The sequence below is a fragment of the Globicephala melas genome, chromosome 8 (genome assembly GCF_963455315.2).
Source record: "Globicephala melas chromosome 8, mGloMel1.2, whole genome shotgun sequence".
Lineage (NCBI taxonomy): Eukaryota > Metazoa > Chordata > Mammalia > Artiodactyla > Delphinidae > Globicephala > Globicephala melas.
The window spans coordinates 4996891-5014829 of record NC_083321.1 but is presented as its reverse complement, the minus strand read 5'-3'; the positions used below and the strand labels follow the sequence as shown (position 1 = coordinate 5014829).

The following is a 17939-nucleotide window of genomic DNA, read 5'->3' as shown; positions in this document are numbered from 1 at the left end:
CCTAAATAGTTCTGTACTCTTCGGTTTTGCTTATGCATGCTGTACTGCGTGCAATGCTGTAGAACATAAAAGACTATCCCTTATCATTTAAAGGATGAGAAGATAACACGAGTTCATGCTCATAATCATCAGGTGGTTAAAAGAATGCAAGAGCCGAATATCTTACTTAATACTTTACCTTTCACAAGTGTAACACTCGCAGAACTCATTATTTTCTCCAAAAAACCCATCTCCATAATAACAAGAAATTTCTTCTCCAGGTTCAATATCTCTTAGAGCCTTCACACATGCTGTATCTCGACCAGTTGACACAAACTGAAATAAAATCAACTCATTAAGAAACTCATACCTGAAGCAAACACAAAATACTTGAGATAAAATATTTTTTATGCTTACCTTACAGTTAGGTCTGCAATCTGAAAAATGTCCAAAAGATAAAGTCAATTAACTGTAGATAAGATCTGAAACACGAACAATTACAGAAATCTGAAATAAGCTTTCCACATAATTTTACCAACTTTTGATAGAAGTTTCAGGTCTTAAGTTAAACTACAGGAATATTTATTTTAATAGGTTTATGCAAAAAGAAGAAATTTCTATTTCCAACCCTCCTTTAAAGGAAGATAAGGTCATTCTAAGTTTTAGAAGTGCGACCCAACACTAGAGCTAACATCTTAGAAACAGAGCTTACCATGGTTTATAAACGCAGCAGGACCAAGCCAGAGCTGAGCACAGTTTTTCCTTGTGGAATACATGACACTGAAGTCGTTTTCTCCATGTCTAAGTAGCATGTTCTCCTCAATTTCTGAAAGTTCGGCAATACAACCCACCAGTAATTCTATTTTGTCATTTCGTTTCCTATTTAAAATATGTGATGTTAAAAATTACTAGTAATTATAAATCGTAAGGCTTCTTTCAATAAAATAAGCCTGTCCAACAAATACCAGGAATCGAGAAGACTTAGCTGTGCATGTTTTAGCTGATTCACTTGGATCCCCACCTGGATGTCATCTCCTTTTCCCTGGAAGCCCCACAGCCTTGTGAACAGTTACTTGTGCAGCTAGCTGCCTTAACCCTACCAGAGACTAGAAAGTCCACTAGGAATCGTGCTACCTACACCTCCGAATCTCCTACCGGACCCAGCATAGTGCTTTGCAGGCAGAAAGGACTCAAAGACCCGCCGCACTGCATTCAACTTGCTGACACTGGAGAAGGAGACAGAGACAACAAGCAGCAGGAGGGTCGGGAGAGCCCAGAACTGGGACGCCGCCCTGCAGAGCAGCAACAGCAAATGTCATGCAAGCCAACAGGCACTCGTCAGTGTTCTAGCAGCCACATTAAGGAAGGAAAAACAGGTGAACGTACTTTCAGTAACATATTTTAACCCAATATAACCCAAATACTATTTCAGCAGGTAATCAGTATGAAATATTAATGAAAAATATTTACAATTTAATATAAAATCTCACATGTATATCACAATTTGTAGCACTTCTCAATTCAGACTAGCCACATTTCAAGGTTTCAACAGCCACCCATGGCTGGTGGCCATGGTACTGGATGATGCAGCTCTAGAACCCAAGACCTCAAACCTCCACAGCCATGTGCAACACGGAGCCATGGGAGCCGATGAGCAGGCTGGATTCCGTCCCACAGCAAACAGATACACTCACTCACATACACACACCCAAGCAAGAAGCCCAGGAGGAAGGCTCTTTCCCATTCCAATTTCAGGTACCTGACCCGAAAATTTTTGCTATAAAAAATACTGGGGGTGGGCTTCCCTGGTGGTGCAGTGGTTGAGAGTCCGCCTGCCGATGCAGGGGACGCGGGCTCGTGCCCCAGTCCGGGAAGATCCCACATGCCGCGGAGCGGCTGGGCCTGTGAGCCATGGCCGCTGAGCCTATACATCCGGAGCCTGTGCTCCGTAACGGGAGAGGCCACAACAGTGAGAGGCCCGCGTACCGCAAAAAAAAAAAAAAAAAAAAAAAAAAAAATACTGGGGGTGGTGTAAGAGAGGGGTTACATATTTCTTCTGGGAGATAAGGCAGGGAATAGGCATTAGAGGAAAGATATAATTACATATTCTCTCTTTCACGTATGACTTTTATCCCTCCTAGCTGGGCTCAACTTTACTACTTTTATTTAAGCTGGCACACATATATATATTTTGAAGCAGGCATTGTGCTAGGAAGCTTCTACGCACGAAATTCCTACGTAACCTTTCTTATAGGCCAGTAAAAAACTGACTCCGGATGCCAGGTTATTCAACCCCAGCGTCCCTAACCTCTCAGTAGTCCTTGAGCAGGCATCCAGACTCAATGAAAGGAAAACACAAAGCATTCTGGCTTAGAGGGAGATCTGGTTCAACTCAGACTTCTTCTTCTTGTTTTTTTTAATAAAAAAAATTTTTTTAAGTCTTTATTGAATTTGTTGCAATACTGCTTCTGTTTTATGTTTGGTTTTTTGGCCCTGAGGCAGGTGGGATCTTAGCCCCCAAACCAGGGATCGAACACGCACCCCTGCATTGGAAGGCGAAGTCTTAACCACTGGACCTCCAGGGAAGTCCCCAACTCAGACTTCTAATTTCACTGTCCCGACCCCAGTCACTGGGCTGAGGCACTGGCACTGCATTGGCTCCTTTAGGGTAAGCTCTGGCCTTATTCCTTCCTACAACTTTCTTAGCACATGAACAGTAATTTAAGAGAGAACTGTAAACAAAATTACTTTACGGGTTTATACTAGTATAATAGTTACCACTCTTTTGTTGCAACAATTTTGGCTCCATTTTGTTCCGATGAATATCTATTACAAGGCAATATTTCAAATCCACTGTCGGTTGCAAACATTCGCAAGTAAATAAATACCTAAAACAGGAAAAAAAAAAGTGATACCTACTTTACATTATTTATCTTGCTAGACTTCCTCAGAATTATAAAAGCAAACCACCACCAACAATGAAAAAATTTAAGATTAAGTAACAAATTGTTATTTTAAAATGTCCCATACTTGTGTACCTGGTGACTTGGCTATGTTACTCTAAAAGCTCACAGTAAGTTTCCCTTCTGGATGACAGAGTTTTCTCTATGGAGAGTCACACAAGTTATCTGATGTGTTATTAGGTCTTCATATTGATTAGTTCTATGAAAATCTGATTTAAAATTTCAGTGTTCCCTACAATTTAGGCTCATGCAAACAGATAAACAGTACTAATTTGGTTAATGAGCTCACGTGCTCCTTGAACAATCTCTCCTGCATTTTGCTCTTGTTGAGAAAATAGTGCCGCGCCCACTCTCCTGAGGTCAGACATTTGAAGGCTTTCTCCAAGTGCTCATCTTTCTTGAAACGTTCAATTACTTCCTTTAGTTCTTCTTGTCTTCCTTTAATAGGCCGAAATCTGAAAGAAATCAGAACAATAACTTCAGTTATCTTCCATCATCCTTGGGCCACTGCTTAAGAGATCTTGAGAAAAAAGTAACCTAAAAACAGCCAGACCTAGCAGAAGAGTCATAATAAGTAATCTGGATGATTATTACTAAAGTAATATTGATCACCAGGAGATATAATTTCTCTTTCTTCAAACTATACTTTAATATTTTTATTTCAGTTAGCTCATTAACTGAGAGGTGACCAGGTGATTCAAATGAAAGCTGTCTGATTCAGGCTTTTATAACTAGTCATCTACTTTGGGAGGTACAAAACAATAGATCTAGAATAGAGCTCATCTAATTGAGTTAGAATGACAAGAATTTTTTAAAACATGCAGAATCAAGCCAGAAGAGTGCAAGGCAATAAGCTTCAGAAGAAGGATGAAGCAAACAAAATCATGCCATAAACAAAAACATCCTCTATGTACATAGTTAGAAAAACCCCAAACTAAGCATCCCAACAGGTCTTGAAACACACCTTGATGTTCCAACATCCATGTCAAATTAATCTTTGATAACTGCGTTCAGAGAACAAAAAGTGTGCAAAAGTACAACTCTAGCGGTGATACTGTTGTGGTGGTGATGGAAGGAAAAACTGTTGGGGTAGAATTTTAGAAGGCTTCCATGTAAAATCAGCTATAATGACTACAGAATATCACATGGCTATGCACATATTAACACATGATACAATCATGGCCCAAGTAAAACTTAAGTTGTACTCATTTTAAAGCTATGTTCTCAATAAAACATGTAATATGATTAAAGGTACTTGGATCTTAATTCCAAAATTTCTTCTCATGTCGATTTCATTTGGTCTACTTTCCAAAATAAGGTTAGGTTTTTTTAAAATTAACATCCAACAAAACAAGGAATTACAGACTGTTCTTCAAATAAAACACATTAAGAAAAAAATATTAGTGTCTCAGGAGAAAAACTATTTGAACTATGAATCTTGCTCTAGCATCTAAAACTGCACATCGCAGACACCTGAGAATTCTAAACTGAGATAACAGCTAGCATAGACTCCAGCGAAGGAAGCATTCAAGCAGTATTTTGTTTTCCAAATAAGCTATCACAAATGTATTCATCACATTTCAGCAAGATTTTAAGCCACAATATTTCACCAAGGCTTATTTATTAGGTGCTGTGTACACATGTGCTATGGTGGAAAATGTAAGCTAGAAGACATGGCTACTGTTCTCGAAGGTAAAATTTTGCTGGGACCGAAAGCCATATGCATGCATCAAACAGATAAGCAAGGCATCAATATGCAAGTGCATGTTCATGTGGTACAAACAACACTGCTGCAGCACTTTGAAGTATGGAAATTATAACTAAGGTGTGAGGTTTGTTTGGGAAGGGGGTGGTTTGGAGTTGACTTTGATATGGGCAATGAGGAAAGTGGTGAATTTAGATTTCTAAAGAAAAAGCAGAATATTACTATAGGCAGGAAGGAAAATCAAAAGAAGGAAAACAAAGTGAGAGAAATTCTAAGCAGAGGATCTTAAGGCTTGATTCAGAGATGACAGGAGCTGAGGGAGTCAGCTGGCGAGTAACAGTAAAGGAGAGTTCTAAAACGAGGAAGAGGGGAGACATGAGGAACAGGACAGTAACACAAGTTACTAGGCAGGATCTCTAGAGGCCTTCAGCAGTGAGAGCATGCTGACACCTCTAGGAACTTACTAGCTGCAGACTCCAGTTTCAGTAAGCTCTTAAAACTACTAAGTAGAACAATCTGAAGGAGTTCTAGAGACATCATATGAGGAAATGGACAATGCCCTGTTTTATTTCCCATTTCAATCAGTTAGCACACCAGCCCTCACAGACAGACAAGTGGAAGTCCTTTAGACAATTCCAAATGTCTTTAATTAGGCTGTCAGACTATGGTATCAGAGAACCACTAACATAAAGATTTGCAGAACTGTGAAAGTATCCAAACTTCCATACAGTTATAATATTAAACTACTTACTTGCAGCCATCATTAAGTGATTTCGTCAAGATTGGGTTTCTCTAAGAAACCCAGTCTAAATCCTTCTGGCTGCAACCCTACACCACGGGGTTATTTGCAAATGAAGGACAGATAAGACCACCAAGCAGCTGTTAGCTAAGGCACACCACTCCAGGCAATACAAAGTGATGGGAAACAGATAACCGGAGTTTTACACAGTAAACAGAAAAGAAGTAGTTCACTTTGAGCAAATACGATGAATAATCCATGATGTTAAGTGATGGACGGGGCTGCAAACGACAGGAGCCAAGCAATCTTTACATGTTCAACGTGGGACTGACCAACGGTGCCAATTGTAAAGTAAATGCATGGCTCGACACATTAGAGAGCAAGAGTCAGGACTAAGTTCACCTGAAGATCTTAAGAACATGGCAGAAAGTAAGTTACAGACCTGGAATGGACACTGGCTATTCCTGACAGGTTTTACATGTGCTCTCCGCTCCCTGAAACTTCCTCCCTGTCTACAAATACCTTTCAGCTATCCTTTTGTTTACTCTTTGTTCATGATGCCAAACAATTTATATGCTAAAACCAACACAAAATAATCAACTCCTGAGTTAATAATATTCTGCCTTCCACATATCCTGTGACTTTTATTTCTGCTTTCCTGCCTTCTACTGCCTCAAACACAAACCCCCAAAACTGTCCCTTGTTGCCCACTAAGCAAGAACCTCTACTTTACTTAAAATGTAATTTACTGTCAAAACTTACTGTCACAGTTGGCTGCTATAGGCGTGAAATGATAGTGAGGCAAAGGAGGAAGAAAATGGTTCTGGGTGCAGATGGGAAGGGGAAGAGACAGTTGTTTTCGATAACCCTATAGAAGAACATCAAAATCACCTGGCTGACAGTTCCAGTCAAATCCCATTGTAACAAAAACTGCGGGGAAATAAAAATTATTTAATAACATAAGATTGTTACAACTATTAGGGCCAGAGCAAAAGGCACTGAGGACCTTAGAAAAAATTAATTTTCTATTACTGAATAGAAAAACACGCTCTGTCCTCTCCTTAACCACAATCACTCTAAATCTCCCGTACGAATTGCACAAAGCTATTCTTACGCCATGACTTCTAAAGCTAGGAGAAAATTTAGATTATCTAAAAATTATCTCTTGTTCCATAAATGAGGAAAATAAGGCCCAATGAGGGCTAACTGCTGGAAGGACTGGGACTGTTACCCAGGCCTTTCTCGGCCCCACTCTTATCTGAACCACGAGAGCCCTCTTGTGTCGTTCTGTCATGAGAACATGGTCTGACTTGTATTCACCGCTGCGAGCCAGCACTGAGCTCGGCCAGAGACAGCGCTGACTGGTACCCTGACAGCACCATGAAAGGGGTGGAAACAAATCGACTATTTGGGGGTGGGTGGGCTGGGATGGCAGGGGAGGCAAGAGAAACGGGTATTCGGCATTTCCACATCAACGTGTCCCTCTTCCCTCTTAATATTTAACATTTGCAACTTTAAATAAACCAAACATTTATTTTTCTCTTTCCACACCTCTCTGATCAATGGCTGGTATAAGAAATTTAAAAATATGTCATTTACAATTGTTTACTACTAAAAGGGGCAGAAAAAAACATATGAATTCACACTCCCACACACCTGTTCCCCACTCTTTCCAGAGACTGACTTCCCAGGTTTCCTTGCTATTTGGTTTTTCTCTTTCCAAACCCAAGAGACCACTGTGGCAATGAAGAAAAGCTGCAGATTTGTATTAGCTGCACTACCGTGCCCTTCCATTAGCATGTACAACCAAGAGCTACTGGAGGGAGGGGAAAGAGGAGGGGGACAGAAAAAAGGGGGCAAGGGAAGGAGGGAGGAAGAGAGAGAAAAATGCTCAAATATTTAAGATATAAAATAAAACCATGAGTCAACATCGTGAACACATTTCCCCCTTGAAGAAAGATTAACTGCGAACTGAGTTCGTAGATGCCGAGTGGAGGAGTCATGCTAGGACCACAGCTCTTCATTCCTTCTTGACCTGAAAATAAACAGCAACCAGAAACATACCTGGCTGAGTCCTGCAATCAGTGCTCAGCTAATCCCATGGAGTGACTCCTGATTTTTGGATGATTTCTCTTAAAATTACCCTGTTATGGAGTACAAGTGGTTTTTTAAATACAGCTATTACTAAGACCATTTTAAGAGGTTTGCAAAATGTTCTAAAAATCGTGTTTATGCTGACACCTCCAATTACTTAACATAAAAGAACATTTATAAAGGCTGAAACAGGTTAGTTTGTATCTTATTACTGTTTGTAATGCTCTCTACCTACCTCACAGGGTTGTTGTGAGAAAAACTGTCAGATTTTGAAAAATGCCTTGAGCTCCTCGAAGGAAAGGCGCTATATAAATGCAAAAACAAACAACAACAATAAAAAACTATTTGTATAATTTGTACTTGTAATTTCTAAACAGACTTACAATATTGGTTGTAGCAGAAATCCCTAAAACGCTGTGATATTCAAGAACTTTATGAAGCCACGGGTCGGCCTAGCATGATAACAAAGTCCAGGAAGCTAAAACGCTTTCCTTCCCACATAACATCATTTTACCCTTGATTATATTAAGTTAGAAGGTCGAAAAGTTTCTTTATGCTTTCCAGTCAAGCACTTGATATTCAAGAGGCATTTAAAGTGATTTATAAATTCATATTCAACAGTGGATACGAATAATCAAATATATAAATAAGGAAAATAAAAATTAGATGGTTACAGTAGTGGAAGGATGAGTAAGGACTACACAGGCTGAAGTCTGTGTGCCCTGATAGGACTCTTCCCATTTCTTTACAATGTGATGTCCCCTAACTCCTCAGGATACCATGAAATCGCTGGTCACGCAGCCTGAACGAGAGCGCATTACTGAAAGCATCCATTCCTGCTTCGCTACATTCATCTCTCCACTAGCTTTTTAAAAAAATTAGAGGTATTACTAACAACTCTATTCTCTGGTTAAAAGGAAGAACTTAAGTTTCATAACTGACAAATGTCAACTAAATTGAAATTAATATTTTGTTTATGCTTTTTCTAGGCATTCATGCCACAACTCTGACTGCCTTCTTAGTAAATACAGGGATACGTTAAGAGTAAAAATACAGGCAATTCATAATATAGCCAAATAATTAAATATCTACTGTTTCTGAACAGTATTCCTGAAGGTACAACTGAAATAAGTAGAGAGGAGGAGGGCATAAAAAAAGAGAAACTAAGTTCAAATCACAGATGTATAAATATGAGAACAAAGAGACCACTTATATAAGTAACAGACGGACAGTTTGGAGAATTAAAACCCAAAGCTCCAATCACGTCCTCCAGTCACTTCTTTTGCACCCCAAAGAAAGAGAAGTCCACAAAAAGCTAATAATTTAAGAAACATTTATGGTTATTCAAATAAAGCACTATAGATTTTCCTTATTGTCTATAAAATACCTTTGAAAATGGGGTAAGTGACATTCTGGTAAATTCTTGCTCAGAAGATAAAGAACTATAAGTGATAATTTTCAAATAAATCCACTAAGATTAAATGAAAATGTATATACCTTTCATTAAGATTAACAAGCTTCATTAATAAAAATTCTGTATATTCCCCAAATGTCAGCTTATGAGAGTCTGTTAAAATACCTCTGGAATGAATGCCTCTGCTGAAAGGCGGAGAGCACACCTTGCTTTGACACAGCAACATCAACTGCTCAACCGCACTGGCCTAAGTGCCGACACTTACAAAGCCAACGTAGCCTAACCAGGGAGCAGTAGCATTATCTACACCATGAACGGCTATTTTAGGAAGTGTCTGAGTAGGATTAAATGTTGCACTGGAAAATATGAATTTAGAGGTTCCTGGATATGGTAAGGTCTTAAGTTTTAACAATATCTGTGTGGTAAACCTAAACTTGACATTTTAGGATTACATGTTTTAAAGTGAGCCCTAGAAAACGACTGATAAGGAACTTTCTATCCATTTATCACATCGGGACAAAGCTCAGTAGGCTAGACGGTTTAAGACCTTGCTTCCCAACTGTAATTGGGAGCATGTTAGAAATGGAGACTCTCAGGCCCCACCTCACAGTTATTGAATCAGAACCTGCATCTTAACAAGATTCCCCAAGTGACTCATGCATAAACTAATTAAAAGAAGCAGTTGTCAAGGAGGACTTTTTAGAAAACATGAGTATTTACTGTCACAGAACCCAGTAACAGGTAACTCTGCATCCTCTGGAATAGTCAAAGCGTGGGGGCTTCTGAATACATGGAGTTCTTTCCCAAGCCACTACAACTTTTGTTGTAATTTTGATGGAAAACTTTTAAAAATGGTTTATTTGCTCCCATGTTTCAGTATACAAGGCATAACGAACAGAATCTGTTTCAATGATGACTCCAGGCCGTAATTATGGGCCTTTGTGTAATATTCTGAATGCCACTAGACTGTTGTGTGAAACAGTGAATCACATTTCTTACCTCGGAGAAAAAAAGGCTAACAGGTGAGTTAAATACTATTAGGACCCTAATAGTAGGAGAATGAGCCCTGGTCTCTTGGGTTCACTGGGAAATAGGGGATGTGGGCTTAAAATAATGCAAACTAGATTTTTAGTTGGACACTACGGCATCCAATTCTGCTGATTTTCCAGAGAACAGCCATCCATTTGCCTATGTAGAAAATTTAAGTATGTGTCCCTCTGACGGCAGGGAACTATTTAAATAATCTCTCAAGTCCATTCCAACTTTCACTTCGTTTTAGTAAGTAAAGATATATGATGACAGGAAATTACATGAAAATACCAAAGGCACGTTTTAACCTGAATTACTTCTTTTGGGATTTAGACTATAATCGATAAATGAATTATCTTGTTTTAATTCTAGCAAGGGACAGAATTAAAATAGGAAAAAACGGACACACGATTTTCCTCTAATCACCTGCCCCCAATTAATTACTGGTGACCACCCCCCTGGTGATCAAGCACCTCTAGGGCAGTCACTGGCGCTGCAGCTACGGTAAGAGTGAACAGTGGTCCAGAACTTGTTCCACATTCTAAACCCCTGATGTTAGGCTTTTCTATCACTCGAAAGCCTTTGCCATGGAAGTTAAGAGGCAACACAAAGTTGTAAGGTTCTGATTTAGTGCTTGGCGGCAGTCAATTATGAAATTACCTAAAGGCCTTTTTGGGAGCGAGATGATGTTTAAGAGAATTAGAATAAAGAAATTTAAAGGGTCACAGATTTCAAGAGCTAGGCAGTATTTTATATAGATGGCATTTGATACTCAATAAAGTGGTTACACATCTATTTTCTTACCTGTATACTGAATATAACCACGTCTTTAAAAATATTCACTCTAACTTATAATGACTAGCTGAGTCTCAAAGATAAAACATAATGGCCAAAATGGGATAGGGAGGGTGGGAGGGAGGGAGATGCAAGAGGGAAGAGATATGGGAACATATGTATATGTATAGCTGATTCATTTTGTTATAAAGCAGAAACTAACACACCATTGTAAAGCAATTATACTCCAATAAAGATGTTAAAAAAAACATAATGGTAAAATTCCCTATATACAGTGGAAAGTATTTGAAAGAATAAAAGTTTGTAATAAAATCATGAAAAAAACTGATGCAACCTAATTTAGGTAGAAAAAAATCATACACATTTTCAAGGTTTTACAGGATGCATATATTTCTTTCAGGTAATTCTCATCAACATTTAAAACAGAATATGGAGATGCCCCTCCAACTCTGTATTTTAATAGAAGTATCCCGAGATAAAGCAAGAACACGGAATTAAAACTGACAACTCATGGAAGCTTATGTTGCTTTTCTTGACTCACACATGGAAAATCCTCCTGCAGCAAAACCTTTCCTTTAATGTCATTTTAAATTTTGACTGAGAGTAAAATTAGCCATCTATTTTCTTAAGTTCAACGATATCATCTGTTCCACTCAGGATAAAGACAAAATTACCTAGTATTCATTTTGTGTGTTTGAAAACCTAAATAGGGATCAAGAACCAAACTGGTTGCTAAGTCATCATTTTCACAGAGTTCCTTGGCAGACATTCCAGAAGATGGTACATATCGACTCTGTCCTTCGAATCCTGAATTACCATTACCTGTGAGAAGAAAAAAGAAGAAAAATTAACTCGCACTGAGTACTACTGAAATCTACCTTAAAAACCTTTAGCTTCACTGCCCATTCCAGTTAGTAATTAAGAATTGAAATTGCTTATTTCTATCAGTTTTACTAATTAAGAATTGCGTACCCTTTGCAAAAACAGAAAACTAAATGCAGTAAATTAATCTAGTTATTGAGAGCATTTCTGTTAGATAATATTATCAGGTTTCCCAAGAACGGGGTCTGGACAGTTGTGAGACTCTGGCTCAGATGCCTTACTTGCGTCTCCAAGGAAGAGTTGAGACACAGGAGATGGGCAGATGTTCATCACAGTAGCAAGACAGCACAAAGGGCCACTACAGGCAGGGCTGGCATGAGAAGGAAACAAGAGGAACACGAGATACCGTCTGCAGTAAGCGCCAGAAGGCTAAATCTCAGGAACCAAAACGGAGCCTCCAGGCGTTACCTTCCACTTCCTGCTTGTGGGCAGACGTGTGATTATCATCCCCACTTTGCTGGCAACTCAGGCCCAGAGGTTAAGAAACTTGCCTGTGATTACACAGCCAGGTAGGAGAAGAGGGGAGAGAAGTAGAGAGAGTCTGACAGGCCTATTTCTAACACCTGTTTGAACCAGATTTTGAAGGAATGGATAAAAATAGGGAAGTGACTGAAAAAGATAACTGAAGTAACTGGGTTTAACCGTGGAAGAAAAACAATGTAAAGAGAGGAAAGCAAGGCCAAATTTGTATGGACGAAGTTTCATCAGTGCTGATTCACATTTGATGTATACGTCACTGAGGGTCTTCATGGAGTCAGCACATGCAGTTACAGAGGATAGCAGCAGTATAACTTTAAGCCTCTCAAAATTAAGAGGTGGAAGAATGAGTGACAAAGTGAGACGTCTAACCTTTTCACCCACTGTTCCAATAAAGAAATAAACACTTACATGTCTAAGTCCCTGCCGAAGGGTCAGTATATGATTTTGAATCAAATTATTTGCACGTAGGTATGTATAAAACTATCAAAGTTGTTATATTTTCTATACCAGCTTTATTAACACTTAATTCACATACCATACAGTTCACCCATTTAAAGTGTACAATTCAATGGTTTTAAGTATATTCACAGAATTGTGTAACCATCACCACAATCAATTCTGGCACATGTTCATCCCCCCAAAAGAAACCTCATACCTACTGGAAGTTATTGTCCATTTCTCCCTCCCCCACAGACCCTGGCAACCACTAATCTACTGTTTCTAGGGATTTGCCTAGTCTGAAAATTTCATATAGATGGAATCATATGTGATTTTTTGTGACTGGCTTCTTTCAATTAGCATGTTTTCAAGGTTCATCCATGTTGTACCATGCAGCAGTACTTCATTCCTTATTATGGCCAAATAATATTCCATTGTGTGGATAGACCACATCTGGCTGCACCATTTTATCTTCCCAAAAATAGTGTATGTAAATTCTCCACATCATCACCAACACTTGTTACTACTTGTCCTTTTGATTTCAGACATTCTAGTGATTGTGAAGTGGTGGTTTTGATTTGATTTTCTCTGATGACTGATGATTTTGAGCATCTTTTCATGTATTGGCCATTTGTCTATCTCTGGAGAAATGTCTGTCTATTCAGATCCCTTGCGCATTTAAAAATGGGAGTTTGTCTTTTTTTTTTTTTTTTTGCAGTACGTGGGCCTCTCACTGTCGTGGCCTCTCCCGTTGCGGAGCACAGGCTCCAGACGCGTAGGCTCAGCGGCCATGGCTCACAGGCCCAGCCGCTCCGCAGCATGTGGGATCTTCCCGGACCGGGGCATGAACTCGTGTCCCCTGCATCGGCAGGCGGACTCTCAACCACTGTGCCACCAGGGAAGCCCTGGAGTTTGTCTTTTATTATTGACTTGTAAGAGTTCTTTATTCTGGATACTAGTCCTTTATCAGATATGTGATTTGAAAATATTTTCTCCTGTTCTGTAAGCTGTCTTTCCACGTTCTTGATGGTAACGCTTAAAGTTTGCAACTTTGGTAAATTTCATGTACTTTTTTTTTTCTTCTTTTGTTCTCTGTGCTTTTAGTGTCATATCCAAGAAACCACTGCCTAATCCAAAGTTATGAAAAAATTTATTTGTATGTTTTCTTCTGGGGGGTTTTATAATTTAAACTTTTAATTTAGGTCTTTGATCCATTTTGAGGGGTTTTTTTTGTGGTACGCGGGCCTCTCACTGTTGTGGTCTCTCCCATTGTGGAGCACAGACTCCAGACGCGCAGGCTCAGCGGCCGTGACTCATGGGCCCAGCCGCGCTGTGGCATGTGGGATCTTCCCGGACCGGGGCACGAACCCGTGTCCCCTGCATCGGCAGGCAGACTCCCAACCACTGCGCCACCAGGGAAGCCCCATTTTGAGTTTTTTTTTTTTTTTTTTTTTTGAGTTTTGAGTTTTTTACATACAGTGTGAGGTCGGATCCAACTTCATTCTTTTGCATGTGGATATACAGTTTTGCCAACCCCAACTGTTGAAAAGACTATTCTTTCCACAATTTTATTGGCACTTTTGTCAAAAATCAGTTGACTACAAACATGAGGGTTCTTTCTGGATTCTCAATTCTATTCCATGAATATATATCTACCCACATGCTAGTATAAGACTGTCTTGATTACTGCAGCTTTGTAGTAAGCTTTGGAACCGAGAAGTATGAACCTTCCACATTGTTCTTTTTCAAGACTGTTTTAGCTATTCTGGATCCCCTGAATTTCCATAAGAATTTTAGGATCAGCCTGTCAATTTCTGCAAAGAAGCCAGTTGAGATTTTGATAGGGACTACATTCAATAGGCAGGTCATTTGGGGAGTATTACCATCTTAACAATATTAAGTCGTCTAATCAATGAACATGGGGTGTCTTTCCATTTATTTATTTTTCTTTCCATTTATGTATTTTTTATTTATTTTTGGCTGTGTTGGGTCTCCGTTACTGCACGAGGGCTTTCTCTAGCTGCGGCAGCGGGTGCTACTCTTCGTTGCGGTGCGTGGGCTTCTCATTGCGGTGGCTTCTCTTGTCGCGGAGCACAGGCTCTAGGCGCGTGGGCTTCAGCAGTTGTGGCTCACGGGCTCTGGAGCGCAGGCTCAGTAGTTGTGGCACAAGGGCTCAGTTGCTCCGCAGCATGTGCGATCTTCCCAGACCAGGGCTCGAACCCATGTCCCCTGCATTGGCAGACAGATTCTTAACCACTGTGCCACCAGGGAAGCCCTTTCCATTTGTTTAGATCTTCTTTTAATTTCTTTCAACAATGTTTTATCATTTTCAGAGTTTAAGTTTTATACTTTATTGTTAAATTTATTGCTAAATATGTTTTCTTTTTGATGCCCTGTAAACGAAATTGTTAATTTCATTTTTGGATTGTTTACTGAAAGTGCATAGAAATACAATTGATTTTTGTATACTTGTATCCTCCAACCTTACTGAACTCATTTATTCTAATATTTTAGTGGATTCCTTAGGATTTTCTATATACACAATCATGTCACCTGCAAATATTGTTTTACTTCTTCTTTTCCAATTTGGATGCCTCTAAGTTCATTTTCTCACCTAATGGTTGTAATCAGAACTTCTAGTACAATGCTGAATAGAAGTGGTGAGAATATAGTTCTGTCTTGTTCCTGATCTTAGGGGAAACCATTCACCATTAAATATGACATTAAGCTTTACCAGGTTGAAGAATTCCCTTCTGTTCCTAGTTTGCTGTTTTTATCCTGAAAGGGTGTTGGATTTTGTCAAGTGCTTTTTCTGCATCTATTGGGATGACAGTATGGTTTTTGTCCTTGATTGTATTCATATGGTATTACATCAATTGATTCTCAGATATTAAACCAAACTTGCATTCCTGGGATAAATCCCACTTGGGCATGCTATAGAATTCTTTTATCTGTTGCTGGATTTGGTTGGCTAGTATTTTATTGAGGATTTTTGCATCTATACTTATTAGAAATATTGGTCTATAGGTCTTCTTCTCTTATGATGTCTTTGGTTTTGGTAGCAGGATAATATTGGCCTTTTCTTTGTAGGTAGTGGTTTTTTTGCTTTGTTTTTAAAATTACTAATTCAATCTTTTTTACTTGCTATAGGTTTATTCAGATTTTGTATAAATAAGATTTATTAAATCGGTTTCAGTAATTTATTACTTTCTAGAAATTTGTTCACTTAATCTAAGTTACTTAACTTCTTGGTATACAGTTGTTCATAGTATTCTGTTACAATCCTTTTTATTTTTCTAAGGCAGTCTAGTAATGTCTCCTCTTTCCATGTTGATTCTTGAGTCTTTCTTTCCTAATCAGTCTTGCTTAAGGGTTTGCCAATTCTTGTTGATCTTTTCAAAGAACCAACTTTTAAGCTTTGCTGATTTTCTCTATTCTCTTTCTATTCTCTATTTTGTTAATTTCTACTCTGTTATTTCCTTCCTTCTGCTTACTTTGGGTTTAGTTTGCTCTCTCTCTCTTTCTGGTGTTTTAAGGTGAAAGGTTATTGATTGAGATCTTTCTTCTTTTTTAATACAAGTGTTCACAACTATAATTTCCCTCTAGGCATTGCTTTAGCTGCATCCCATAAGTTTTTGGTATGTTGTGTCTTCATTTTCAATCATCTCAACGTATTTTCTCATTTCCCTTTTGATTTTGTCTTTAAGCCACTGGTTATTCAAGGAGTGAATTAATTTCCACATATTTGTGTTTCCCAAATTTCTGTTATTCATTTCTAATTTTACTCCATTGTGGTCAGAACATATATTGTATGATTTCAATCCTTTTACATTGATTGAGGGGCTTAAAGTATGGCCTAGTCTATGGTCCATTCTGAATAATGTTTCATGGCTCTTGAAAAGAATGTGTATTCTGCTGCTGTTGGGTGGAGTGTTCTATAGATGTCTGTTAGGAAGAGTTGGTATAGGACTATTTGAGTCTTCTTTCCTTCTTGATTTTCTGCTTAGCTGTTCTATCCATTATTGGAAGTGGGGAACTGAAGTCTCCAAATTATTGTTGAATTATCTATTTCTCCCTTCAATTTTGTGAATTTTTGCTTCATGTATTCTGTGGCTCTGATGTTAGGTGAAGTCGTTGCAGTTTATCTAAGGTGACGCAATGCTTTGTTTCTCTTCATCATTGGCTCTATTTTTGCACCATTTGTGCCCAATAATATTCAATGTGATGCTGTTCATCTTCACACTCTCTGGGTTTTTCCAACCCATCCCTCCAAATCTGTCTACACTTGGCAAAGTGTAGCTCATGTAATGGTCATTTTCTAAATTCTTATGTACTTCCAACAACCAAACTAATTAAGACCTTTTTGCACTGATGCCCAAAAAGGAGGCCAACAGCAGTTTTGGGGAAAAAAAACAGAAGATTTAAGAGATGCCTAATTTACTGACCAGAGCCAATACCACTGCCATAATCACTACATTTCTCAGTTCCTTCAGGTTCCCACCACATGCTAAGGGGGTGAGGAGGTGTCCAGGTAGAGGCAAACCCATCAGTCTTGGGCTCTCTCCTTACCCCTATCCCAAGCAGGGATATCGTCTAGTTTATTTGGTTTGTTTGTTTTTTGGTTTTTTTAAACAGAAGCAGTGACCTGATCTGATATGGAAAAGTTAAGGGCAGCCTGGGCGCAGTGAATAGCATAGACCCATAAAAGGTAGGAAGGAAATGAGATCAGAACTGGTACACTCTATCTGAAACTGTAGCAAATGACAGGCTAATCAATCCAAATCTACTGGAAGTAGGCCAATTCCAACACAAACTAAGGCTATTTAGTTGTGGCTAAATTAACCTTAGGAAAAGAAGAAATATAAAAAGTTGTCTGGGACTTCCCTGGCGGTCCAGTGGTTAGGACTCTGCGCTCTCACCGCCAAGGGAGCGGGTTCAATCCCTGGTCGGGGAACTAAGATCCTGCAAGCCGCATGGTGCAAAGAAAGGAAGAAAGGAAGGAAGGAAGGAAGGAAGGGAGAAAAAGTTGTCCTTAACATGGCCATCTAATTTTGGACAATATTTATATAGCTGCCTACTTAGCTTTACACTTATCCTGGGGCATTTTACTACTCTTAAAAGAACTATGAAACAGTATCAAATCTACACTTTCTTGAACTCTCAGTAAGTAGCCTCATTACCACCAAGAGATATAGAGGTAAAAAAGCAACTCATTATCAATACTTCTTCTCTGTTAGGATAAACTGTTCACCCTATATAAATAGAAGAAATGGTGACAATTTGAAAAGCTGCCCTAACTTCCACTTATCATGTAAATTAGGGTTGACTTTATCATTCATATTACTCTGTAAGTTTTTAAAAAAATACATACTTAAACTTACATCAAATATAAAAAAACACAGTTTGAACTTAAAAGAAATT

The 17939-nt window shown here is 38.8% G+C and overlaps 1 protein-coding gene across 5 annotated transcripts in view; it reads right to left on the bottom strand.

Annotated features, from left to right (window-relative positions):
- Positions 1 to 17939, bottom strand: part of KMT5B (lysine methyltransferase 5B) — a 53445-nt gene that overhangs the window by 16813 nt on the left and 18693 nt on the right. For 4 of the 5 annotated variants that reach the window (XM_030833306.3, XM_070046080.1, XM_060302844.2 and 1 more), the window contains exons 3-9: positions 11393 to 11540; positions 7716 to 7784; positions 3232 to 3397; positions 2758 to 2867; positions 692 to 858; positions 397 to 416; positions 179 to 315 (exon numbers count right to left, since the gene is read on the bottom strand). In XM_030833306.3, the coding sequence (XP_030689166.1) occupies positions 179 to 315; positions 397 to 416; positions 692 to 858; positions 2758 to 2867; positions 3232 to 3397; positions 7716 to 7784; positions 11393 to 11540 (817 nt within the window). Of the gene's footprint in view, positions 1 to 178; positions 316 to 396; positions 417 to 691; positions 859 to 2757; positions 2868 to 3231; positions 3398 to 7715; positions 7785 to 11392; positions 11541 to 17939 lie in introns of those variants that run through there. The other variant, XM_070046079.1, reaches the window with a different exon arrangement.